Source organism: Periplaneta americana, chromosome 8, assembly GCF_040183065.1.
Source record: "Periplaneta americana isolate PAMFEO1 chromosome 8, P.americana_PAMFEO1_priV1, whole genome shotgun sequence".
Taxonomy (NCBI): Eukaryota; Metazoa; Arthropoda; class Insecta; order Blattodea; family Blattidae; genus Periplaneta; species Periplaneta americana.
The window spans coordinates 44395264-44412221 of record NC_091124.1 but is presented as its reverse complement, the minus strand read 5'-3'; the positions used below and the strand labels follow the sequence as shown (position 1 = coordinate 44412221).

At 35.5% G+C, this 16958-nt stretch overlaps 1 protein-coding gene and 1 long non-coding RNA gene across 3 annotated transcripts in view; one reads left to right on the top strand and one right to left on the bottom strand.

The window, feature by feature from the left end:
- Positions 1 to 16958, bottom strand: part of LOC138704696 (putative inorganic phosphate cotransporter) — a 54694-nt gene that overhangs the window by 30260 nt on the left and 7476 nt on the right. For both annotated transcript variants that reach the window (XR_011333407.1, XM_069832837.1), the window contains exons 2-6: positions 10015 to 10153; positions 3920 to 4131; positions 2748 to 2981; positions 1511 to 1598; positions 243 to 460 (exon numbers count right to left, since the gene is read on the bottom strand). Coding sequence is in view for 1 of the 2 variants with exons in the window: in XM_069832837.1 (XP_069688938.1) it covers positions 243 to 460; positions 1511 to 1598; positions 2748 to 2981; positions 3920 to 4131; positions 10015 to 10063 (801 nt within the window). In the remaining variant the exon portion in view is untranslated. The remainder of the gene's footprint in view (positions 1 to 242; positions 461 to 1510; positions 1599 to 2747; positions 2982 to 3919; positions 4132 to 10014; positions 10154 to 16958) is intronic.
- The window catches only part of LOC138704697 (uncharacterized), a 29965-nt gene continuing 23560 nt past the window's right edge, over positions 10554 to 16958 (top strand). The window contains exon 1 of the long non-coding RNA XR_011333408.1: positions 10554 to 11739. This is a non-coding gene — a long non-coding RNA (uncharacterized lncRNA). The remainder of the gene's footprint in view (positions 11740 to 16958) is intronic.

The following is a 16958-nucleotide window of genomic DNA, read 5'->3' as shown; positions in this document are numbered from 1 at the left end:
TATTTTGGCACCCCGGGCCATGGTCTATCTTGCCTATCCTTTAGTCCGGCTCTGCATGCAGGGGTAAAAGGACAGCAAGCTTAAAACAATGTAGCGGCAAAAGGAGGCTTCAGGAAACATACATTCCCTATCTCTAATTGATGAAAATATCTTCCGCTACAACATGTCTCCATCTTTTTGTGACATCCTGTACAATTGTACATAACTTGTCCTCCATCATCTACCTATTATCTATAACAAACCTTTTTCTTGTCAGTAGATCCACAACTTTTCATGAGATAAGTCTTCTCTTCATATGAAATTCGAGGATGTTCTTCAGGTGTTTCGTACACTATGATCATCCAAGGGATGAACCATGCTATGGCCACAGCGCCGAAGAAGTAAAACACGGTTGGCCAGCCTGAGGCGTCCACCAGCAGGCCTGTCACACTCATGGCCAGCACGGATCCGATATGAATCGCTTTGGAAAAAATATGGTAAGAAAAGTATTACAACAGGCAGGCCATGTTACATTTTGTAACTCAAATGCTTTGTATGTCGCAACAAAATTAACTTTTGTATGGCAAAGTAATACAACAAATTTTTATTTTCAATGTATAATTGTTTACTTATAAATAATATAACAATAATCCTAGTTTAACTGTCTTGGTCACTGAAATTCCGAACATAAAAACGACAATGACATAAAAATTTAAAAATAGAATCAATTAAATGAAGCAATAGAGGGAGATTTCAGAAAACGAATGACTAGAAGTAAAAAAAAAATTGTTTACATAACATAATTTCAGAATAGCTTTAAATATAGCAAAACAAAACGTGACAGAAATGCGTAAAACGTTTATGCTATTTGTAATTGTTATTGTTAGTATGGTTGGAATTGTAACGATGTCTGAGATTTGAAATAAAAGTCTGATATTTCTTTTTATTTCTGTCTTCATACTCCCCGCATTTAAATTTAACAAGAGCCTTCTCATTAACTACTTCATAATCGCTTCCTCATTCATGAGGCCTAGTCTCCAGACAACAATGTAATTGATAGTCGAAACGATTCACACATCAATATGACGCCAATGAGTTGTTTGAAATTGTAATGTATAATAAGAATTGAATTCATTTGAAAATTAATACCACAGTTGACTACTTTACAATTTTATTAGACCATGGCAAATTAACTATTTCTGAAATCTATACTCCCAGCATTTATTAATCACCCACATTTTTTTGTACGAAGAACATCGCATTTTCATGAAGAGGATTGATAGCAATTGCATGGGGCTTTGGAATTTTATACTGCTATACTACACTGTAATTTGTTATCTTTGTCATATAGCCTAAAAATATATTTCTTTAAATGTAATATGACGTTATTTTACTAAAACAAATCTAAAATATGGAATTATTCATGTCCAGTTCCATGTTCATAATATGGAGCACCATTTTCAACATCGGGAATATAGGATATTCTGTACAAAACAGAACGCTTGACAACCCATTTCATTTCACAAATTACCTGAAAAAACAAGTCCTGAAATATGCGGCCTCTCTTCCGGTGGAATCCACTTAGGAAACAAGACATGGACGGCTGGCAACATTATCCCCTGCACGTGGTAAAGAAGAAAAAAAAACCTTCAAGTCATATAAATTATTATTATTATTATTATTATTATTATTATTATTTCTGCACAGTTATGTTTGTTAGTTTCTTTCTTCCTTTCTTTCTTTCTTTTTGTGGATGATGAAAATGGACTTTTTATTTATTTATAACAATATAGCCTATATCAAGAATAGTGTCCCTCAATGTTCTATTTTGGGACCAGTGCTTTTCATAATATATAAGGTTATTTAAAAGTAAGTTCCCATTTTGTAACAGCAGTTTTTTATTTTATTTTATTTTATTGGGTTATTTTACGATGCTGTATCAGCATCTAGGTTATTTAGCATCTGAATGAACTGAAGGTGATAATGCCGGTGAAATGAGTCTGGGGTCCAGCATTTGCTCGTATTGGGTTGAGGGAAACCGCGGAAAAAATCTCAACCAGGTAACTTGCCCCGACCGGGATTCGAACCCAGGCCACCTGGTTTCGCGGCCACACGCGCTGACCAATACTCTACAGGTGTGGACTGTTTACTGGTACCAGTACATTTTATTTTCACTAAGTAGTGATCCGAATTACCATCGGCTCCTCTGAAAATATTCAAAAGACATGCATAAATAAAATTGGTTAATAGGTCTCCTTTCTTTCAAATTTGAGAATTTCTAGCTATATTTATGTTAGAGCATTAATTCATTGTACTTGCAGTGTGCAACTCACCCCAGTTGACCTTGTTCATAGCCTAGCAACCCAAAGACTCTTCGAGACAGGCAGTAGCAGAAACTACAGTGAGTTGTATAATTTTAAATTTAATTATATAATTTCATTGTAGCTGTAATTTTAATTTCAGTTCCTATTTTATTTCATTTTCTATACTCCTCCTATATTTAGTAATATATCTGAACTGTGACCGAACACGAGCGCTGCTCATTTGGTCTTCAAATTTTGTTAATATTATTGTAACCTTTTTTCATATTGATTGTATTATTTTATTTCTATTTCTATTGTTGTAATTATATTCTGTAGTCTGATGTATTATATGTTCTGTTCTGTATTATTACATAAATTTGTACTTGACCGTGTTATAGCATCTTCCGATGCATTTGACATTTGAAATAAACATTTGAAAAAACTGAAAAAAAAAATTGTGCTTACCCCCACTGCTCCTTGCAACACTCGCAGTGCCATCAGCAGGTACACGTGTGTCCAGGCACACGTTGGGGCCAACAAGATGAGAAGCCCAGACATCATGATGCCGGACCCCACCACGTGCTTGCCACCGAAGTTTTCCGCCAGCCGACCCCCCAGAACCTGAGTGCTCACATACCCGTAGTAGTAGGAGGCGAGGATGTATCCTTGAAGCTCTTCGTCCCATTCGAATTCACCTTCCTGCCAAAATAGTCACTTAAGACTACGGATCTGTGAAAATTTCTATACCAATTCATCTGAAATTTTTACCACATATTTCTTACAATGTGGATATGCAATACATACATTTTCACTTCGATATTCCAATTAGGGCCGATTTCACAAATCATATTTAACTTTGTCACTTAAAATCTCTTTAATTGACATTTAAAGGGACAATGCATTTCACCAATATAAATTAAGCTTTAAGCACTCATTAAACTACATGTAAGTTAATTGGTCAATATTTCGTCATTTAAATAATTAATTCTGCATTAACGAAAATAATTTTCATCATGGCGAGGAGAATGATGGACTTGATTTTTCAAAATAATGATTTATTAACCAAGACCGGTGAGGATAATTTCCGAAAGAGAAGATTACTTTAAAACAATGGACGAAAAAATTTGCAAATGCGGTTTAGGCTAAGCAAAACATAAGCATTGTATATTTTGCATAGTACAGAAGATGATCAGAATTTATAACTGATAGGTAAGTAGGCCTACATAATATTATTTACGCCTAAATGTTACATTTATTGAAGAAAGGAGGAGATGAGAGGAGAGGAGAGGAGATGACAAGGGAGGGTGGAGAGGGGAGGGTGGGGAGGGCTGGGTAGGTGTGGGGGAGGGAGGAGAGGAGAGGAGAGGAGAGGAGAGGAGAGGAGAGGAGAGGAGAGGAGAGGAGAGGAGAGGAGAGGAGAGGAGAGGAGAGGAGAGGAGAGGAGAAGAGAAGAGAAGAGAAGAGAAGAGAAGAGAAGAGAAGAGAAGAGAAGAGAAGAGAAGAGAAGAGAAGAGAAGAGAAGAGAAGAGAAGAGAAGAGAAGAGAAGAGAAGAGAAGAGAAGAGAAGAGAAGAGAAGAGAAGAGAAGAGAATCATAATGATCCTACAGTATTGAATTATGAAGGAATGGCTACTTACTTGTGTTGCGTTGTTTGGGTTCAGCTCCATGTTGGTGATAGGACAAACATCAGCATCCGTTAAATTAGCTGAGAACGTTTGTAAGTGGACTGCAGGCTTCACCATGGCAACAATGGCAACAGACATGCAGACATTCACGATGTAGTTAAGAGCCAACGACGAGGCACACATGAAGATAAGAATGTACCGCATTTTGATGCACGAAACGCCATCTACAGTATGAAACAGAAAGCAGATTAAAAAGGAAAAAAGTTGAGATTTGTGGTAGTTAGCGGTAGGTACTGCATATTATGCGGTATGTACAAATGAAGAGTCCACTGCAAGAATGATGGATGTCATTTGGAATACATTTTGCAGAAGAAGCAATTGAAAGTTTGAAATGCTCAAAGCTTAACTGTGATTTTCCGATCATTACTGCACAATGACTATCAGTGTTAATGCCATATAATTCTCTATGTACATTCTATATGTCTTAAGTTATGCATTGACAGTCTTGGTTCATTTTCGACAAGAAAGTAACATCCATCATTCTTGCAGTGGACTCTTCAAATATTAGTAGCAAAAGCAAGTGTTAACGAAAAAAAAAAAAGGTAGGGTGTAGCAGCGTTTTTCCATCACAGATAGAGAGAAAATTCACAAGGATAAGCGTTACAGAAGGAAGAACCGTGATTTTATCCAAAACTATTCAAAATCGGACACATGAATATATGAAATTTTTTCTTCACAATGTCGTCAGGAACCAGATCCTACAGCAGTAATTTTCAACCGGGGTGTGGATATGAGGCAAGAGGAAAGTAGTATAAGAGAGGATCATTGCACTTTGTACCAACCCTAATAGGGCTACACGATAGAGGAACTCATTATGCATACTTTACTACACCCATGCTAAAAAAAAAATCACAAGTACGACTGTATATGAATGCTACCTTTACTATTTGTACGGTTATCATACTAAGGCCTATTGCGATCACTCACCAGTTCTCCCCCCCCCCCCAATTGTCATCAATATTAGAATACAGAGATTTTTTGTGATAGCCTAAAGGACGATCCGGCAACTTGACAATTTTATTACTTGCTGACTGCCCCTCTTATGTAGCCTAAATTGCAATAAATCGCCCAATCTGACAGCTCTGGGTCCAATATCACCAAAGAAAATAATTTTCTGTTTATTCACGCCCACCTAGAACAACCAGCTGCTGCTGATATTGTTGAACAAAATAACACAGAAGATACCCACCAGCAATGGGTAGCATTCAATTGCTGCCTGCGCTCTCATTTTAGTGGAAAAAGGCATGCACAATTGAATGCAGTTCAATTTTTCATGCAAGCAATCTGAGAAGAATACTGAAAGAATCAAATTTAAGACCTAAGTTCAATTAAGATGTATGAAGATTTTATGTCTACAAGGTGCGCCGTTTTAAACGCCATCTTCACTGCGTATATATACAGGTATTAATTAATATTAAATACCTGTGTCAATCTTTCATGCATTGCTTGAATGCATAAAACTGAAACAAAAGTTGAATTGTACACCTTAATCAAAGGATATTTTGTTCTGATATCTGGAGAGACATTCTGAGGAGATTTTATGTAAATTGATAGGCCTACTTATTGAAAGCTAAAGGACGATACGTGAAGGAATTTGATTTTTTTTAAGAATGAACAAGATGTAACAGTGCGGAATTAATAACGGAACACGTAATGCTTGCGTTTTTCAATCAAAAGGTATGTCTACTTATATGGTATGTTAAACTGTGGCTATGAAATTGTGAGTCATAAGTATGTTTGGAAAACGTGTGAGCATGTACTGGACCAAAAATAAGAACAATTCATTGCATGAAAATTTGATAGAAAATGCCTATTTATTGGAGAAATGGTCATACTTTGTTTTTGTTCTTATTTTGTTGTAACAAGTACGTGTTTGGAAACTTGTCATTTAATGTTTAAAAAAGTGCTCAATGTGTCTCCCTCCATTGTTTACACATGCCTGAGCACGACGTACACACAACTGGCAAGTTCGCTCAAACGCCATGTTGTCATCAAGGATCAAGTGGCATTCATTTTCAACACGTTGCAATAGCTCCTCTGCATCATTCACTGGTGTTATATAGACGACAGCCTTCAAGTGATCCCAAAGGTAAAAATCTAATGGTGTGAGGTCGGGTGATCTGGGTGGCCAAGGCACTAGACCACCACGTCCAATCAAAACAAAAACAATGTACTACTGCCTTGTCACTGTGTTGTTTGTAAATTTACTTACTTACTTACTTACAAATGGCTTTTAAGGAACCGGAAGGTTCATTGCCGCCCTCATGTAAGCCCGCCATCGGTCCCTATCCTGTGCAAGATTAATCCAGTCTCTATCATCATACCCCACCTCCCTCAAATCCATTTTAATATTATCCTCCCATCTACGTCTCGGCCTCCCTAAAGGTCTTTTTCCCTCCGGTCTCCCAACTAACACTCTATATGCATTTCTGGATTCGCCCATACGTGCTACATGCCCTGCCCATCTCAAATGTCTGGATTTAATGTTCTTAATTATGTCAGGTGAACAATACAATGCGTGCAGTTCTGTGTTGTATAACTTTCTCCATTCTCCTGTAACTTCATCCCGCTTAGCCCCAAATATTTTCCTAAGCACCTTATTCTCAAACACCCTTAACCTATGTTCCTCTCTCAAAGTGAGAGTCCAAGTTTCACAGCCATACAGAACAACCGGTAATATAACTGTTTTATAAATTCTAACTTTCAGATTTTTGGACAGCAGACTGGATGATAAGAGCTTCTCAACCGAATAATAACACGCATTTCCCATATTTATTCTGCGTTTAATTTCCTCCCGAGTGTCATTTATATTTGTTACTGTTGCTCCAAGATATTTGAATTTTTCCACCTCTTCGAAGGATAAATCTCCAATTTTTATATTTCCATTTCGTACAATATTCTGGTCACGAGACATAATCATATACTTTGTCTTTTCGGGATTTACTTCCAAACTGATCACTTTACTTGCTTCAAGTAAAATTTCCGTGTTTTCCCTAATCGTTTGCGTATTTTCTCCTAACATATTCACGTCATCCGCATAGACAAGAAGCTGATGTAACCCGTTCAATTCCAAACCCTGCCTGTTATCCTGAACTTTCCTAATGGCATATTCTAGAGCGAAGTTAAAAAGTAAAGGTGATAGTGCATCTCCCTGCTTTAGCCCGCAGTGAATTGGAAAAGCATCAGATAGAAACTGACCTATACGGACTCTGCTGTATGTTTCACTTAGACACATTTTAATTAATCGAACTAGTTTCTTGGGAATACCAAATTCAATCAGAATATCATATAATACTTCCCTCTTAACCGAGTCATATGCCTTTTTGAAATCTATGAATAACTGATGCACTGTACCCTTATACTCCCATTTTTTCTCCATTATCTGTCGAATACAAAAAATCTGATCAATAGTCGATCTATTACGCCGAAAACCACACTGATGATCCCCAATAATTTCATCTACGTACGGAGTTAATCTCCTCAAAAGAATATTAGACAAAATTTTGTACGACGTCAACAAAAGTGATATTCCTCGAAAGTTACCACAATTGGTTTTGTCCCCCTTTTTAAAAATAGGTACAATTATGGACTCCTTCCATTGTTCTGGTACAATTTCCTTTTCCCAAATAGCAAGTACAAGTTTATAAATTTCGCTATATAATGCACTTCCACCCTCTTGTATTAATTCTGCTGGAATTTGATTGATACCTGGAGACTTGTACTTTTTCAGATTTTCTATCGCAATTTCGACTTCTGAAAGCGTGGGTTCGGGTATAAATGGCTCAGCAGTTTGTATTTCAATTTCGTCCCGATCATTTCTATTTGGCCTATGTACATTTAGTAGTTGCGCAAAATAGTTTTTCCATCTGTTAGGATTGATGGAGAGTCTGCAAGCAAGTCACCATTCTCATCCTTGATCACGTTTACCCTTGGCTGATATCCGTTCTTAAATTCCTTTATACCCTTATATAAATCTCGAATGATTTTATTCTTACTATTTGTTTCTACCTCATTAAGTTTTTCCTTCAAGTAACCTCTCTTTTTATTCCTAAGTGTACGACTTGCTTCCCGTCTTTCATTGAAATAATTATCTCTCTTCTCCTCAACTGGATCCTGTAAGAATTTCAATTTTGCCTGTTTCCTTCTTTCTACTACCATGCAACAATCTTCATCAAACCACGGTTTCCTTTTCTTATTTTCATAATAACCTATGCTCTGCTCAGCTGCAATTTTGATACTATCTCTGATATTTTCCCACACGCTATTAACATCTAATTCTTTCTCAACTTCGTCGGAACTTTCTAAAGTGGCAAACCTATTCGAAATTTTGACCTGATAATTTTGCTTAGCTTCCGCGTCCTTTAATTTCAAAATATTGAATTTAGTAATATTAACTTTTTGCTCTACTCGCTTGGCTACTGATAATCTTTCTCTTAATTCTCCAATCACCAAATAATGGTCAGAATTACAGTCTGCACCCCTGAAAGTTCGAATATCTACTATACTAGTATGTCTCCGTTTATCTATCAAGATGTGATCTATTTGGTTGTGTATCAATCCATCTGGAGAAGTCCAAGTATATTTATGTATATCCTTATGGGGGAATGTTGTACTTTTGACAATTAAATTTTTCGATGTGGCAAAGTTGACTAATCTAACTCCATTGTCACTACTAATTGCGTGTAGGCTCTCTTTTCCAATAGTTGGTCTAAAAATATCCTCCCGTCTTACTTTAGTGTTGAAATCCCCCAGTAAAATTTTCATGTGATATCTAGGGAACTGATCAAAAGTATGTTCCAATTCCTCATAGAAGCTATCCTTTATATGGTCGTCTTTCTCTTCTGGGGGGCGTGAGCATTTATAACTATGATGTCGCACCATCTACCCTTAAGTACTAAATATGATAACCTGTCAGTGATAAATTCGACCTTTTTTACTGCTGATTTTATTCTTTTATGAACAAAGAATCCTGTTCCTAATTGGTGATTATTGTTTCCTTCCCCATAATACAACAAGTAATCTCCTATTTGTGATATGCCATTCCCATCTAACCTAACCTCTTGTACTCCCACGAAGTCTATTCTATATCTAGCTAGTTCTTTTGCTACTAATGTTACCACTCCTGTTCTATAAAGACTAGTTACGTTCCAAGTGCCAAATCTCAAAACCTTATTCCTTTGCTGTGGTCATGCCAGAGAATCAGTCCTATTCCGAGGCTTATTGTAGGGATTCGTAACAAGCTGTTTTTTTACGGTGATGGGTTGTTAGCCCTTCGCCCAACCCCCAAGCTGGAGGACCACCCCTTATCGGCTGTCCACGACTGCTTATTCAATATATTCGCAGCTACCCTCCATATCTGGAGGCCGTCTCCTCTATCCGCAACCTGAGGAGGTGCCATGCCGTGGTGATAGGGACAATACATGGTGTTTGTAAATAAACACTGGTACAAAATCAAAACAAGAACAACACAATAATATGATCAGATACTTATGAAAACAAGTCACTATTTTTTCCAATAAATAAGCATTTTCCGTCAAATTTTCATATAAGGAATTGTTCTTATTTTTTATCTAGGAGCACGCAAACGCGTTTTCCAAACATACTTATGACTCATCCTGTATATTACTTCTGTTTCTGTAAGTAAAGATAAATAAGATTATCTGTTAGCAATTTTAGTAGACTAGGAGGCATTGCCTACAATTTCTCTGTTCACAGTTGGCAATATGTTGATATTGTGACGTGATAGTTTTCATAATGTTTCGTCATAATTGTTTATATTACTATGACAACTTTGCGGTATTCAAAGAAAAAGTGAATCACAACAATGCTTTTGTCCTAAGCGTACAGCAAAGAATAACTTTCTAACCAAAAATATGTTATGAAAAACAGCAGTTTCCATGTAGGTGTACCAAAAACGTTTGTGAGAAAATTTCGGAATCAATTCTTTGCAGCACTTTGTCTGTATACTTCGCGTAACAAGAAAGAAAATAAAGGAAAAAGAAACAGAGTCTATATTATTATTAGTACCGGTACTAGATTTAACTTACCTTTGCTTTTGAGGTTGGAGTCTGGCGTTTCTAATTGCAGGTCACCCATTGTTACGTGTACTTTCTCTCAGCCACAAACTTTCGAATTTCTGACATCATCTTCACATGTGCTTAAATATGTCGTATTCAGATTTCTTATCTGTGCAGCAAAATTCAAGGTTACACACTTTATGTAATATAAACCCTGCTAAACCCGTGGTAATAAATTACACTTCATCTATATACCCCTGGAAACAGAAAACAAAGAGTATAAATGCTATAATTTAAAGACATGACAGATCATTTAAAACAAGAGGAAACGGATACTGAGTTCCAGTTATCCCCACAAACAGAAAACAAATTAGAAAAATGAAACCATGTTTTCGGAAATTGACTCTAATATACCTACTTATTATCAGTAATAAAAAAAATGTGCAAGAACCCTAATGTTTTCTTCCATTAAAGCCACGATTATTTCCGCTATTGTTCAGCTGTCACAGTAAGCCTACTTAATCACAGTTCTGTAAATAATATTAAATCCAAGTGAAACGTATAAAATGTGGTACAACAATATGAAACGTCATACGTCATGTCGTGTGCAGTACAGCTATCTGGCATAAAGCAGCAGATTCATTAGCATGATTTTTCAGATATCTGTACAAAGGATTGCCAACTTTTTTTTTTTAATATGGGAGACTAAGAAATCGACAAAATTTCACATACAAAATTGGCAATTTAATCCGTTCAGTTACAAAAAAAAAAACTTTATTTTACAATGCGGCAGCTAGGTTTAAATTAAGAGTATTTTGGGACAGATTTTGCCTTGCGTAATAGTTGAAGTCGACTACAGTTTGCATCTCTAATTTGATTAGAAGTGTCGTGCTCATGTTTCGAACATCTATCAAAATTATTATTCATGAGATCGATTCATCGGTCTGTTTCGGTTGAGTACAGACATGTTCATTTTTTATCCCTCTCATTCATCTCGTGTGTTTTTTACAGTAATTTACCAGTTATAAAAGTTATTTGCAATTGCTTTATATATTTTTTCTGAAATATGATTTAACAAAGACGTTAAAATTCTGACTCATTGCTGAATAGAACGTCTATAAATAAAGTGAGAAAAAGAAGACTGTTCATGAGATAAAACATCCTCTTTGTATGACCATTACTACTTGGTAAGCTTAGAACTAAACTAGCCAATTTTCCTTTCAAATTTATAATGTTAATATTGTTTAATTTTAAACAGGTGAGCACTAAACCCCATTTTTGGCAAATATTATCTTCTATAAAGACTGCACATTTTAATGCATCTCATGAACAACAAAATTCATCATACAAACAATCATCATTCACGACAAAATGAAATGCTTAGAATAGTGATTTCTACTTTATCCAAAAATAAGGGAGAAAAATTTTCGAAGAGAAGAAAAATACGAGAGTCAGGACACTGTTAAAAATTATGGGGCAAATATGGGAGATCCCGGGAAATGCGGAAGAGTTGGCAACCCTATCTGCACAGCACTTATCTCACCAATACGTGAAAAGGACAATCAAAACTACTTTATATGTCATGTTGATTACACGTTTTTAACAATCACATTTCAGAACACACACTATTTGACTCCACACTACCAAACATAAATGCACCCACCACCGCAGCAACTTCAGAAGAAACAGGAAACAAGGACGGACTTCACTAGTTCTGAGGGCGGCTAGAAGTGAAGCTGAAACTAATCAACTAAGGTAAATTACCAACTAAAGTTCACATTAACACACGAAAATTGTTTCTATAACAAATCTTAAGTGCAAAATTTCTTACTTATGGACAGTTACATAAAACAAAGAGCTGAAAAGGCTTCTGGTGAAACACGGAAGATGAAATGCAAATTTTAAAATATTACTATATTCCCTGCAGAAAACAACAGGAAGCTACCGCATTTATCGTTTTCAGCAAAAATTGGTATAAGACAGTGAAGGGGAGAAAAGTTCAGGACAGAAGAAGATATCAGATGACAGACAACATTAAGATACATGGATCGTATGGAAAGACTAAGAGGAAAATGGAAAATAGGGAATATTGAAGAATGCTGCATTTATAGTGAAAGAACTGCCCTTGGGCAGGAGCTAGGAATGAATGAATTGTATCCCCAAAGAAAATAATCGCATGGCGTGAAATCGTATGACCTGCCTGGCCAAACATTGTTACTGATAATTTCCCCCCCCCCCCAAGTCCCTTTCTGATTGTTATAAGGATCTATATGCTGTGCAAACAGATACAGAATCCTGATGAAACCAGGAGTGTTTCTTTTTCCCCTCTGTCAATTGCGAAATTAATACAGGTAATAATATTTGATTTATGTAGACATCACTAGTAACATCAATTAATCTGAAGTGTAAACAAATAATCCACAAACAATAATGGAAATTTGTTCCAGAAATTATATTGCACTGCATGGACATTCTCAGCATCTTATGAATGAAAACTAGTAGGTAAATAAAATAAAAATCTGTTTAATTCTTGCCATGGTTATGGGACAGATTTCACTGGGAGGCCCAAAACGAATTTCGTAAAGGTAGATCATGTGCAGTCTGTATAAATTTACAATAAATCAAATAATAGAAAAACATACAGAATTCAACATATCTACGTATGTGGCCTTTATAGATTTCGAGAAGGTCTTTGACAAGGTCAATAGAAATAAATTGTGACCATCAAAATTAACGATAATAAGAAGTCTCTATGTAGAAAATAAAATTACAATTCACAGCAGATCCAAAAAGAATTCGAACCAAATAGCAACTATAAATAAAGAAGTGAGACAGGTATGCCCTCTCTATGTTATTATATTACATTGACGACGCTGTTAACAAATAGCAGAAAGAACAGGAAACACATTTTAAAATAAGAAATACAGTTTTAGGCTCGATTTTATTTGCGGATGACCTGATTCTAATATGTGGCTTGGAAGATGAACTATAAAAGTCCTTATTTAAACTAAATAATGTATATAAAGAATTTAACCTAAAATATCGAGCAACAAAACCAAGATTTTAGCATTTAAGGGACCACAGACAATAAAAGTAAAAATTATTTCGACCCACCTTGTACATTCATCATTATTTAAAACGTATTTCAATTTATTTTAGCAATACAAACTGTACCACAATTTTCTCACAATCTGTTTCCTTACAAACAAAAAAATTCTTTGGACATTCGGCAGTTTTCTAGCATTGGCAGTAAGGTGTTAAAGTTTAGTAAATTGTATCAATTTTATGAGAAATATAGGTCATTAAAAAAGTTGCTAATCTTAGTCAACTTTAATGTGATTTCAACCAAACTCTTATAAAATTTTATTGTGTGTAAGGAAACAGATTGTGAGAAAATTATCATACAGTTTGTATTGCTAAAATAAATTAAAATACGTTTTAAATAATGATGAATGTACAGGGTGGGTCAAAAGTCACTTTCCCCAAACACTTCCTTACATTTAATTACATTCGATTTACATTTGACTACACATTCCTTTACAGATTTTGTTCAAAATGTTTAGACCTCATTTACAGATGGCGGAACATAACTCACGATTTTCATCGATTTTCACGAATGACTGTTCGATTATCTGTTGCAACTGACACGGATCCTGCGTTTTTGAGCAAAAACATTTTCCAGGACACCCTACAGTGAAAAATCACATGATGTCAGGTCGCATGATCTGGGTGGCCATTCTGTTGTGTCACGACGGTCAATCCAATCATGGAATTGCTGATCCAAGAAGTCCCTCATGCCTACACCAAAATGAGGTGGTGCTCCATCCTGTTGTCATCCATATTAACTGCATTTCGGCAAAATGAGAGCTGTTTTCAAGACATGACATCGGAAAAACAGTTGACACATGAACATGGTTGTCACTCCACCACTTATTACACCAGCTATTCGATTGTTCAAGTTATGACATCTGTATATGTGTACAAATATGAAACCTAAGAATGAATATTAGGGAAAGCAACTTTTGAGCCACCTGTATTTTCCAAAGTTGTGTTAAATTTTAGCAGTAAGAATGACTATTAAATTTACATATTTTAGCTAAATAAGTTTACTGGAAGCAAGTAAAGAGATAGGTTTGGAAGTAAATCCCGAAAAGACAAAGTATATGATTATGTCTCGTGACGAGAATATTGTACGAAATGGAAATATAAAAATTGGAAATTTATCCTTTGAAGAGGTGGAAAAATTCAAATACCTGGGAGCAACAGTAACAAATATAAATGATACTCGAGAGAAAAATAAACACAGAATAAATATGGGAAATGCGTGTTATTATTCGGTTGAGAAGCTTTTATCATCCAGTCTGCTGTCAAAAAATCTGAAAGTTAGAATTTATAAAACAGTTATATTACCGGTTGTTCTTTATGGTTGTGAAACTTGGACTCTCACTTTGAGAGAGGAACATAGGTTAAGGGTGTTTGAGAATAAGGTGCTTAGGAAAATATTTGGGGCGAAGAGGGATGAAGTTACAGGAGAATGGAGAAAGTTACACAACACAGAACTGCACGCATTGTATTCTCCTCCTGACATAATTAGGAACATTAAATCCAGACGTTTGAGATGGGCAGGGTATGTAGCACGTATGGGCGAATCCAGAAATGCATATAGAGTGTTAGTTGGGAGGCCGGAGGGAAAAAGACCTTTAGGGAGGCCGAGACGTAGATGGGAAGATAATATTAAAATGGATTTGAGGGCAGTGGGATATGATGATAGAGAATGGATTAATCTTGCTCAGGATAGGAACCAATGGCGGGCTTATGTGAGGGCAGCAATGAACCTCCGGGTTCCTTAAAAGCCAGTAAGTAAGTAAGCTAAATAAGTAAAAGTAAGTTTATCTGTGTACTTTTTCAGCTTACTGCATTTTAGGTTCCAACATGTCAATTCAAATACACTTAAGAGCTGAGAAATTATGAAATACCCCTCAAGTTAGAAAACTGATCAACTTGGTCAATTTCTTTCATAGTAAACACAATATCATAATAGCCCTTCTCATTCATACACTAATTACTGCTACACTGCTCAACATTCAAAGATATTCTTTAGAGAAAAATGAAGCTGACACTACTCTGACCAAGAGGAAAATGTAAAAATTATTCTATCTCTATTCATACAAGAAGAATAACAAAAGTAACCAAGCATCAGATCAAAATTTTTTCAAGAAATAAAACTGTCTTTTCTTTTAATACAATTATGAGGCTGATAATGATTTTTTGAAATTTTGTATGTATGTATGTATGTATGTATGTATGTATGTATGTATGTATGTATGTATGTATGTATGTATGTATGTATGTATGTATGTATGTATTTATTAACACTACAATTGGGTATATACCTGGTGCCAGTGATATATAATATACAATAATACCATTACAATAATACAATAATTACACCAATAAAAAAAATAAAAAATAAAATAAACTTAAATTTATTTCTAACTATAAATAAATAGATGCAATAAACCTAGGACAATAAATAAAAACTATTCTATAATAACGCCTACAATAAGCAAAAGTAAATCTAACTTATAAGTACTTCTATTTCTCCCAACTATTACCAATTTTAGTAATCACATATCACCTTAATTAATTACAAATCAACTTAATTACACATCATCTTAATTAATTACATATCACCTTAATTTATTTACGTATTAACTAAATTACATATCATCTTAATTAATTACATATCAACTTAATTAATTACATGACACAACTTAGATAATTACACTGCACCTACAATTACATTTTCAGTCTAATCTTCTCAACCTTTCCTTAAGTGTATTGATTTTGAGAGGACCACCCTGAAAGATTGCCGCAGGTAAGCTGTTCCAGTCTACTATTGTGCGGTTAACAAAGGAAAATTTTGCCACGTCCGTTCTTTGTTTTCTACATTTAAACTTTCTAATATGACCAGCCCTGCCTAAGTATGTCTCAACGTCCTCTGAATTACAGTGGGGACCCTTAAAAATCTGGCTTTTCGAATTTGTAGCTCGTAGGCCTGTTGTCTGAGTGGACAACTCCACCTAGAGGCAATAATATCAAAGATTTGCTCATACTTATATATATACAGTGAAACCTGCCTTTGCGGTCACTTCATTTGAACGGCCACCTGGCCAAAAGGCCAATTTTCTTTGGAACCAACTGAATTTTCCATAAGGACAATACAAATTCTCTCTTTATTTAGCAGCCACCTCATGCACCGGCCAGCGGACGAGGTCTATTTGGATTGGAACCTGACTATAACAGTCACTGTCCAACAAGAAATCTTTTCACGGATACTGTTTGACCTATTTTTTCGATGGTTAGAGGACAGGAAGCAACGTCACGAGGACAATACCTAAGTGTACAACAGTAACCCTCCATATCTTGGGGTTAGTTGGTTATTGTTTTATGACTCTGTCACTTTCCACTTCGACCCTGCATAGCTATAAATTCTTACTCGTTTTTAAAGGATTGAAACACGGACGTTTTCTATCGAAAATGTCACAGTATGCTTCAGGTCAGTAGTTAACCATTCGAACTTTTTCTCCTCTTTCTATCTTTCTCTATTTGGACCAGCTTTTACGAATTTTTCTTCTATTCATTCAGTTGATTCAGAACTGTGAAGTTAGTTTGAAAGAGAAACATGTCTAACAATAAATCTAGAATGGTGTTAAGTTTAGAGGTGAGACGAAAAATTATTGAAGAAAGTGAGAAGAGAACATCTGCGAGAGAAATTGCAGGAATATTCAAATGTGGAAGGACACAAATAAACGGTATAATTAAGAATAAAGATGAAATATAAAAAGAATTTGAGAAAAATATTCCAAAAAAAAAAAAAGAAGAGAGAATCTATGTTTAGCAATGTGAATGATTTCGTTTAAGAATGATTCAAGTGTGCGAGGGCGAAGAAATTGCCAGTAAGTGGGCCTATG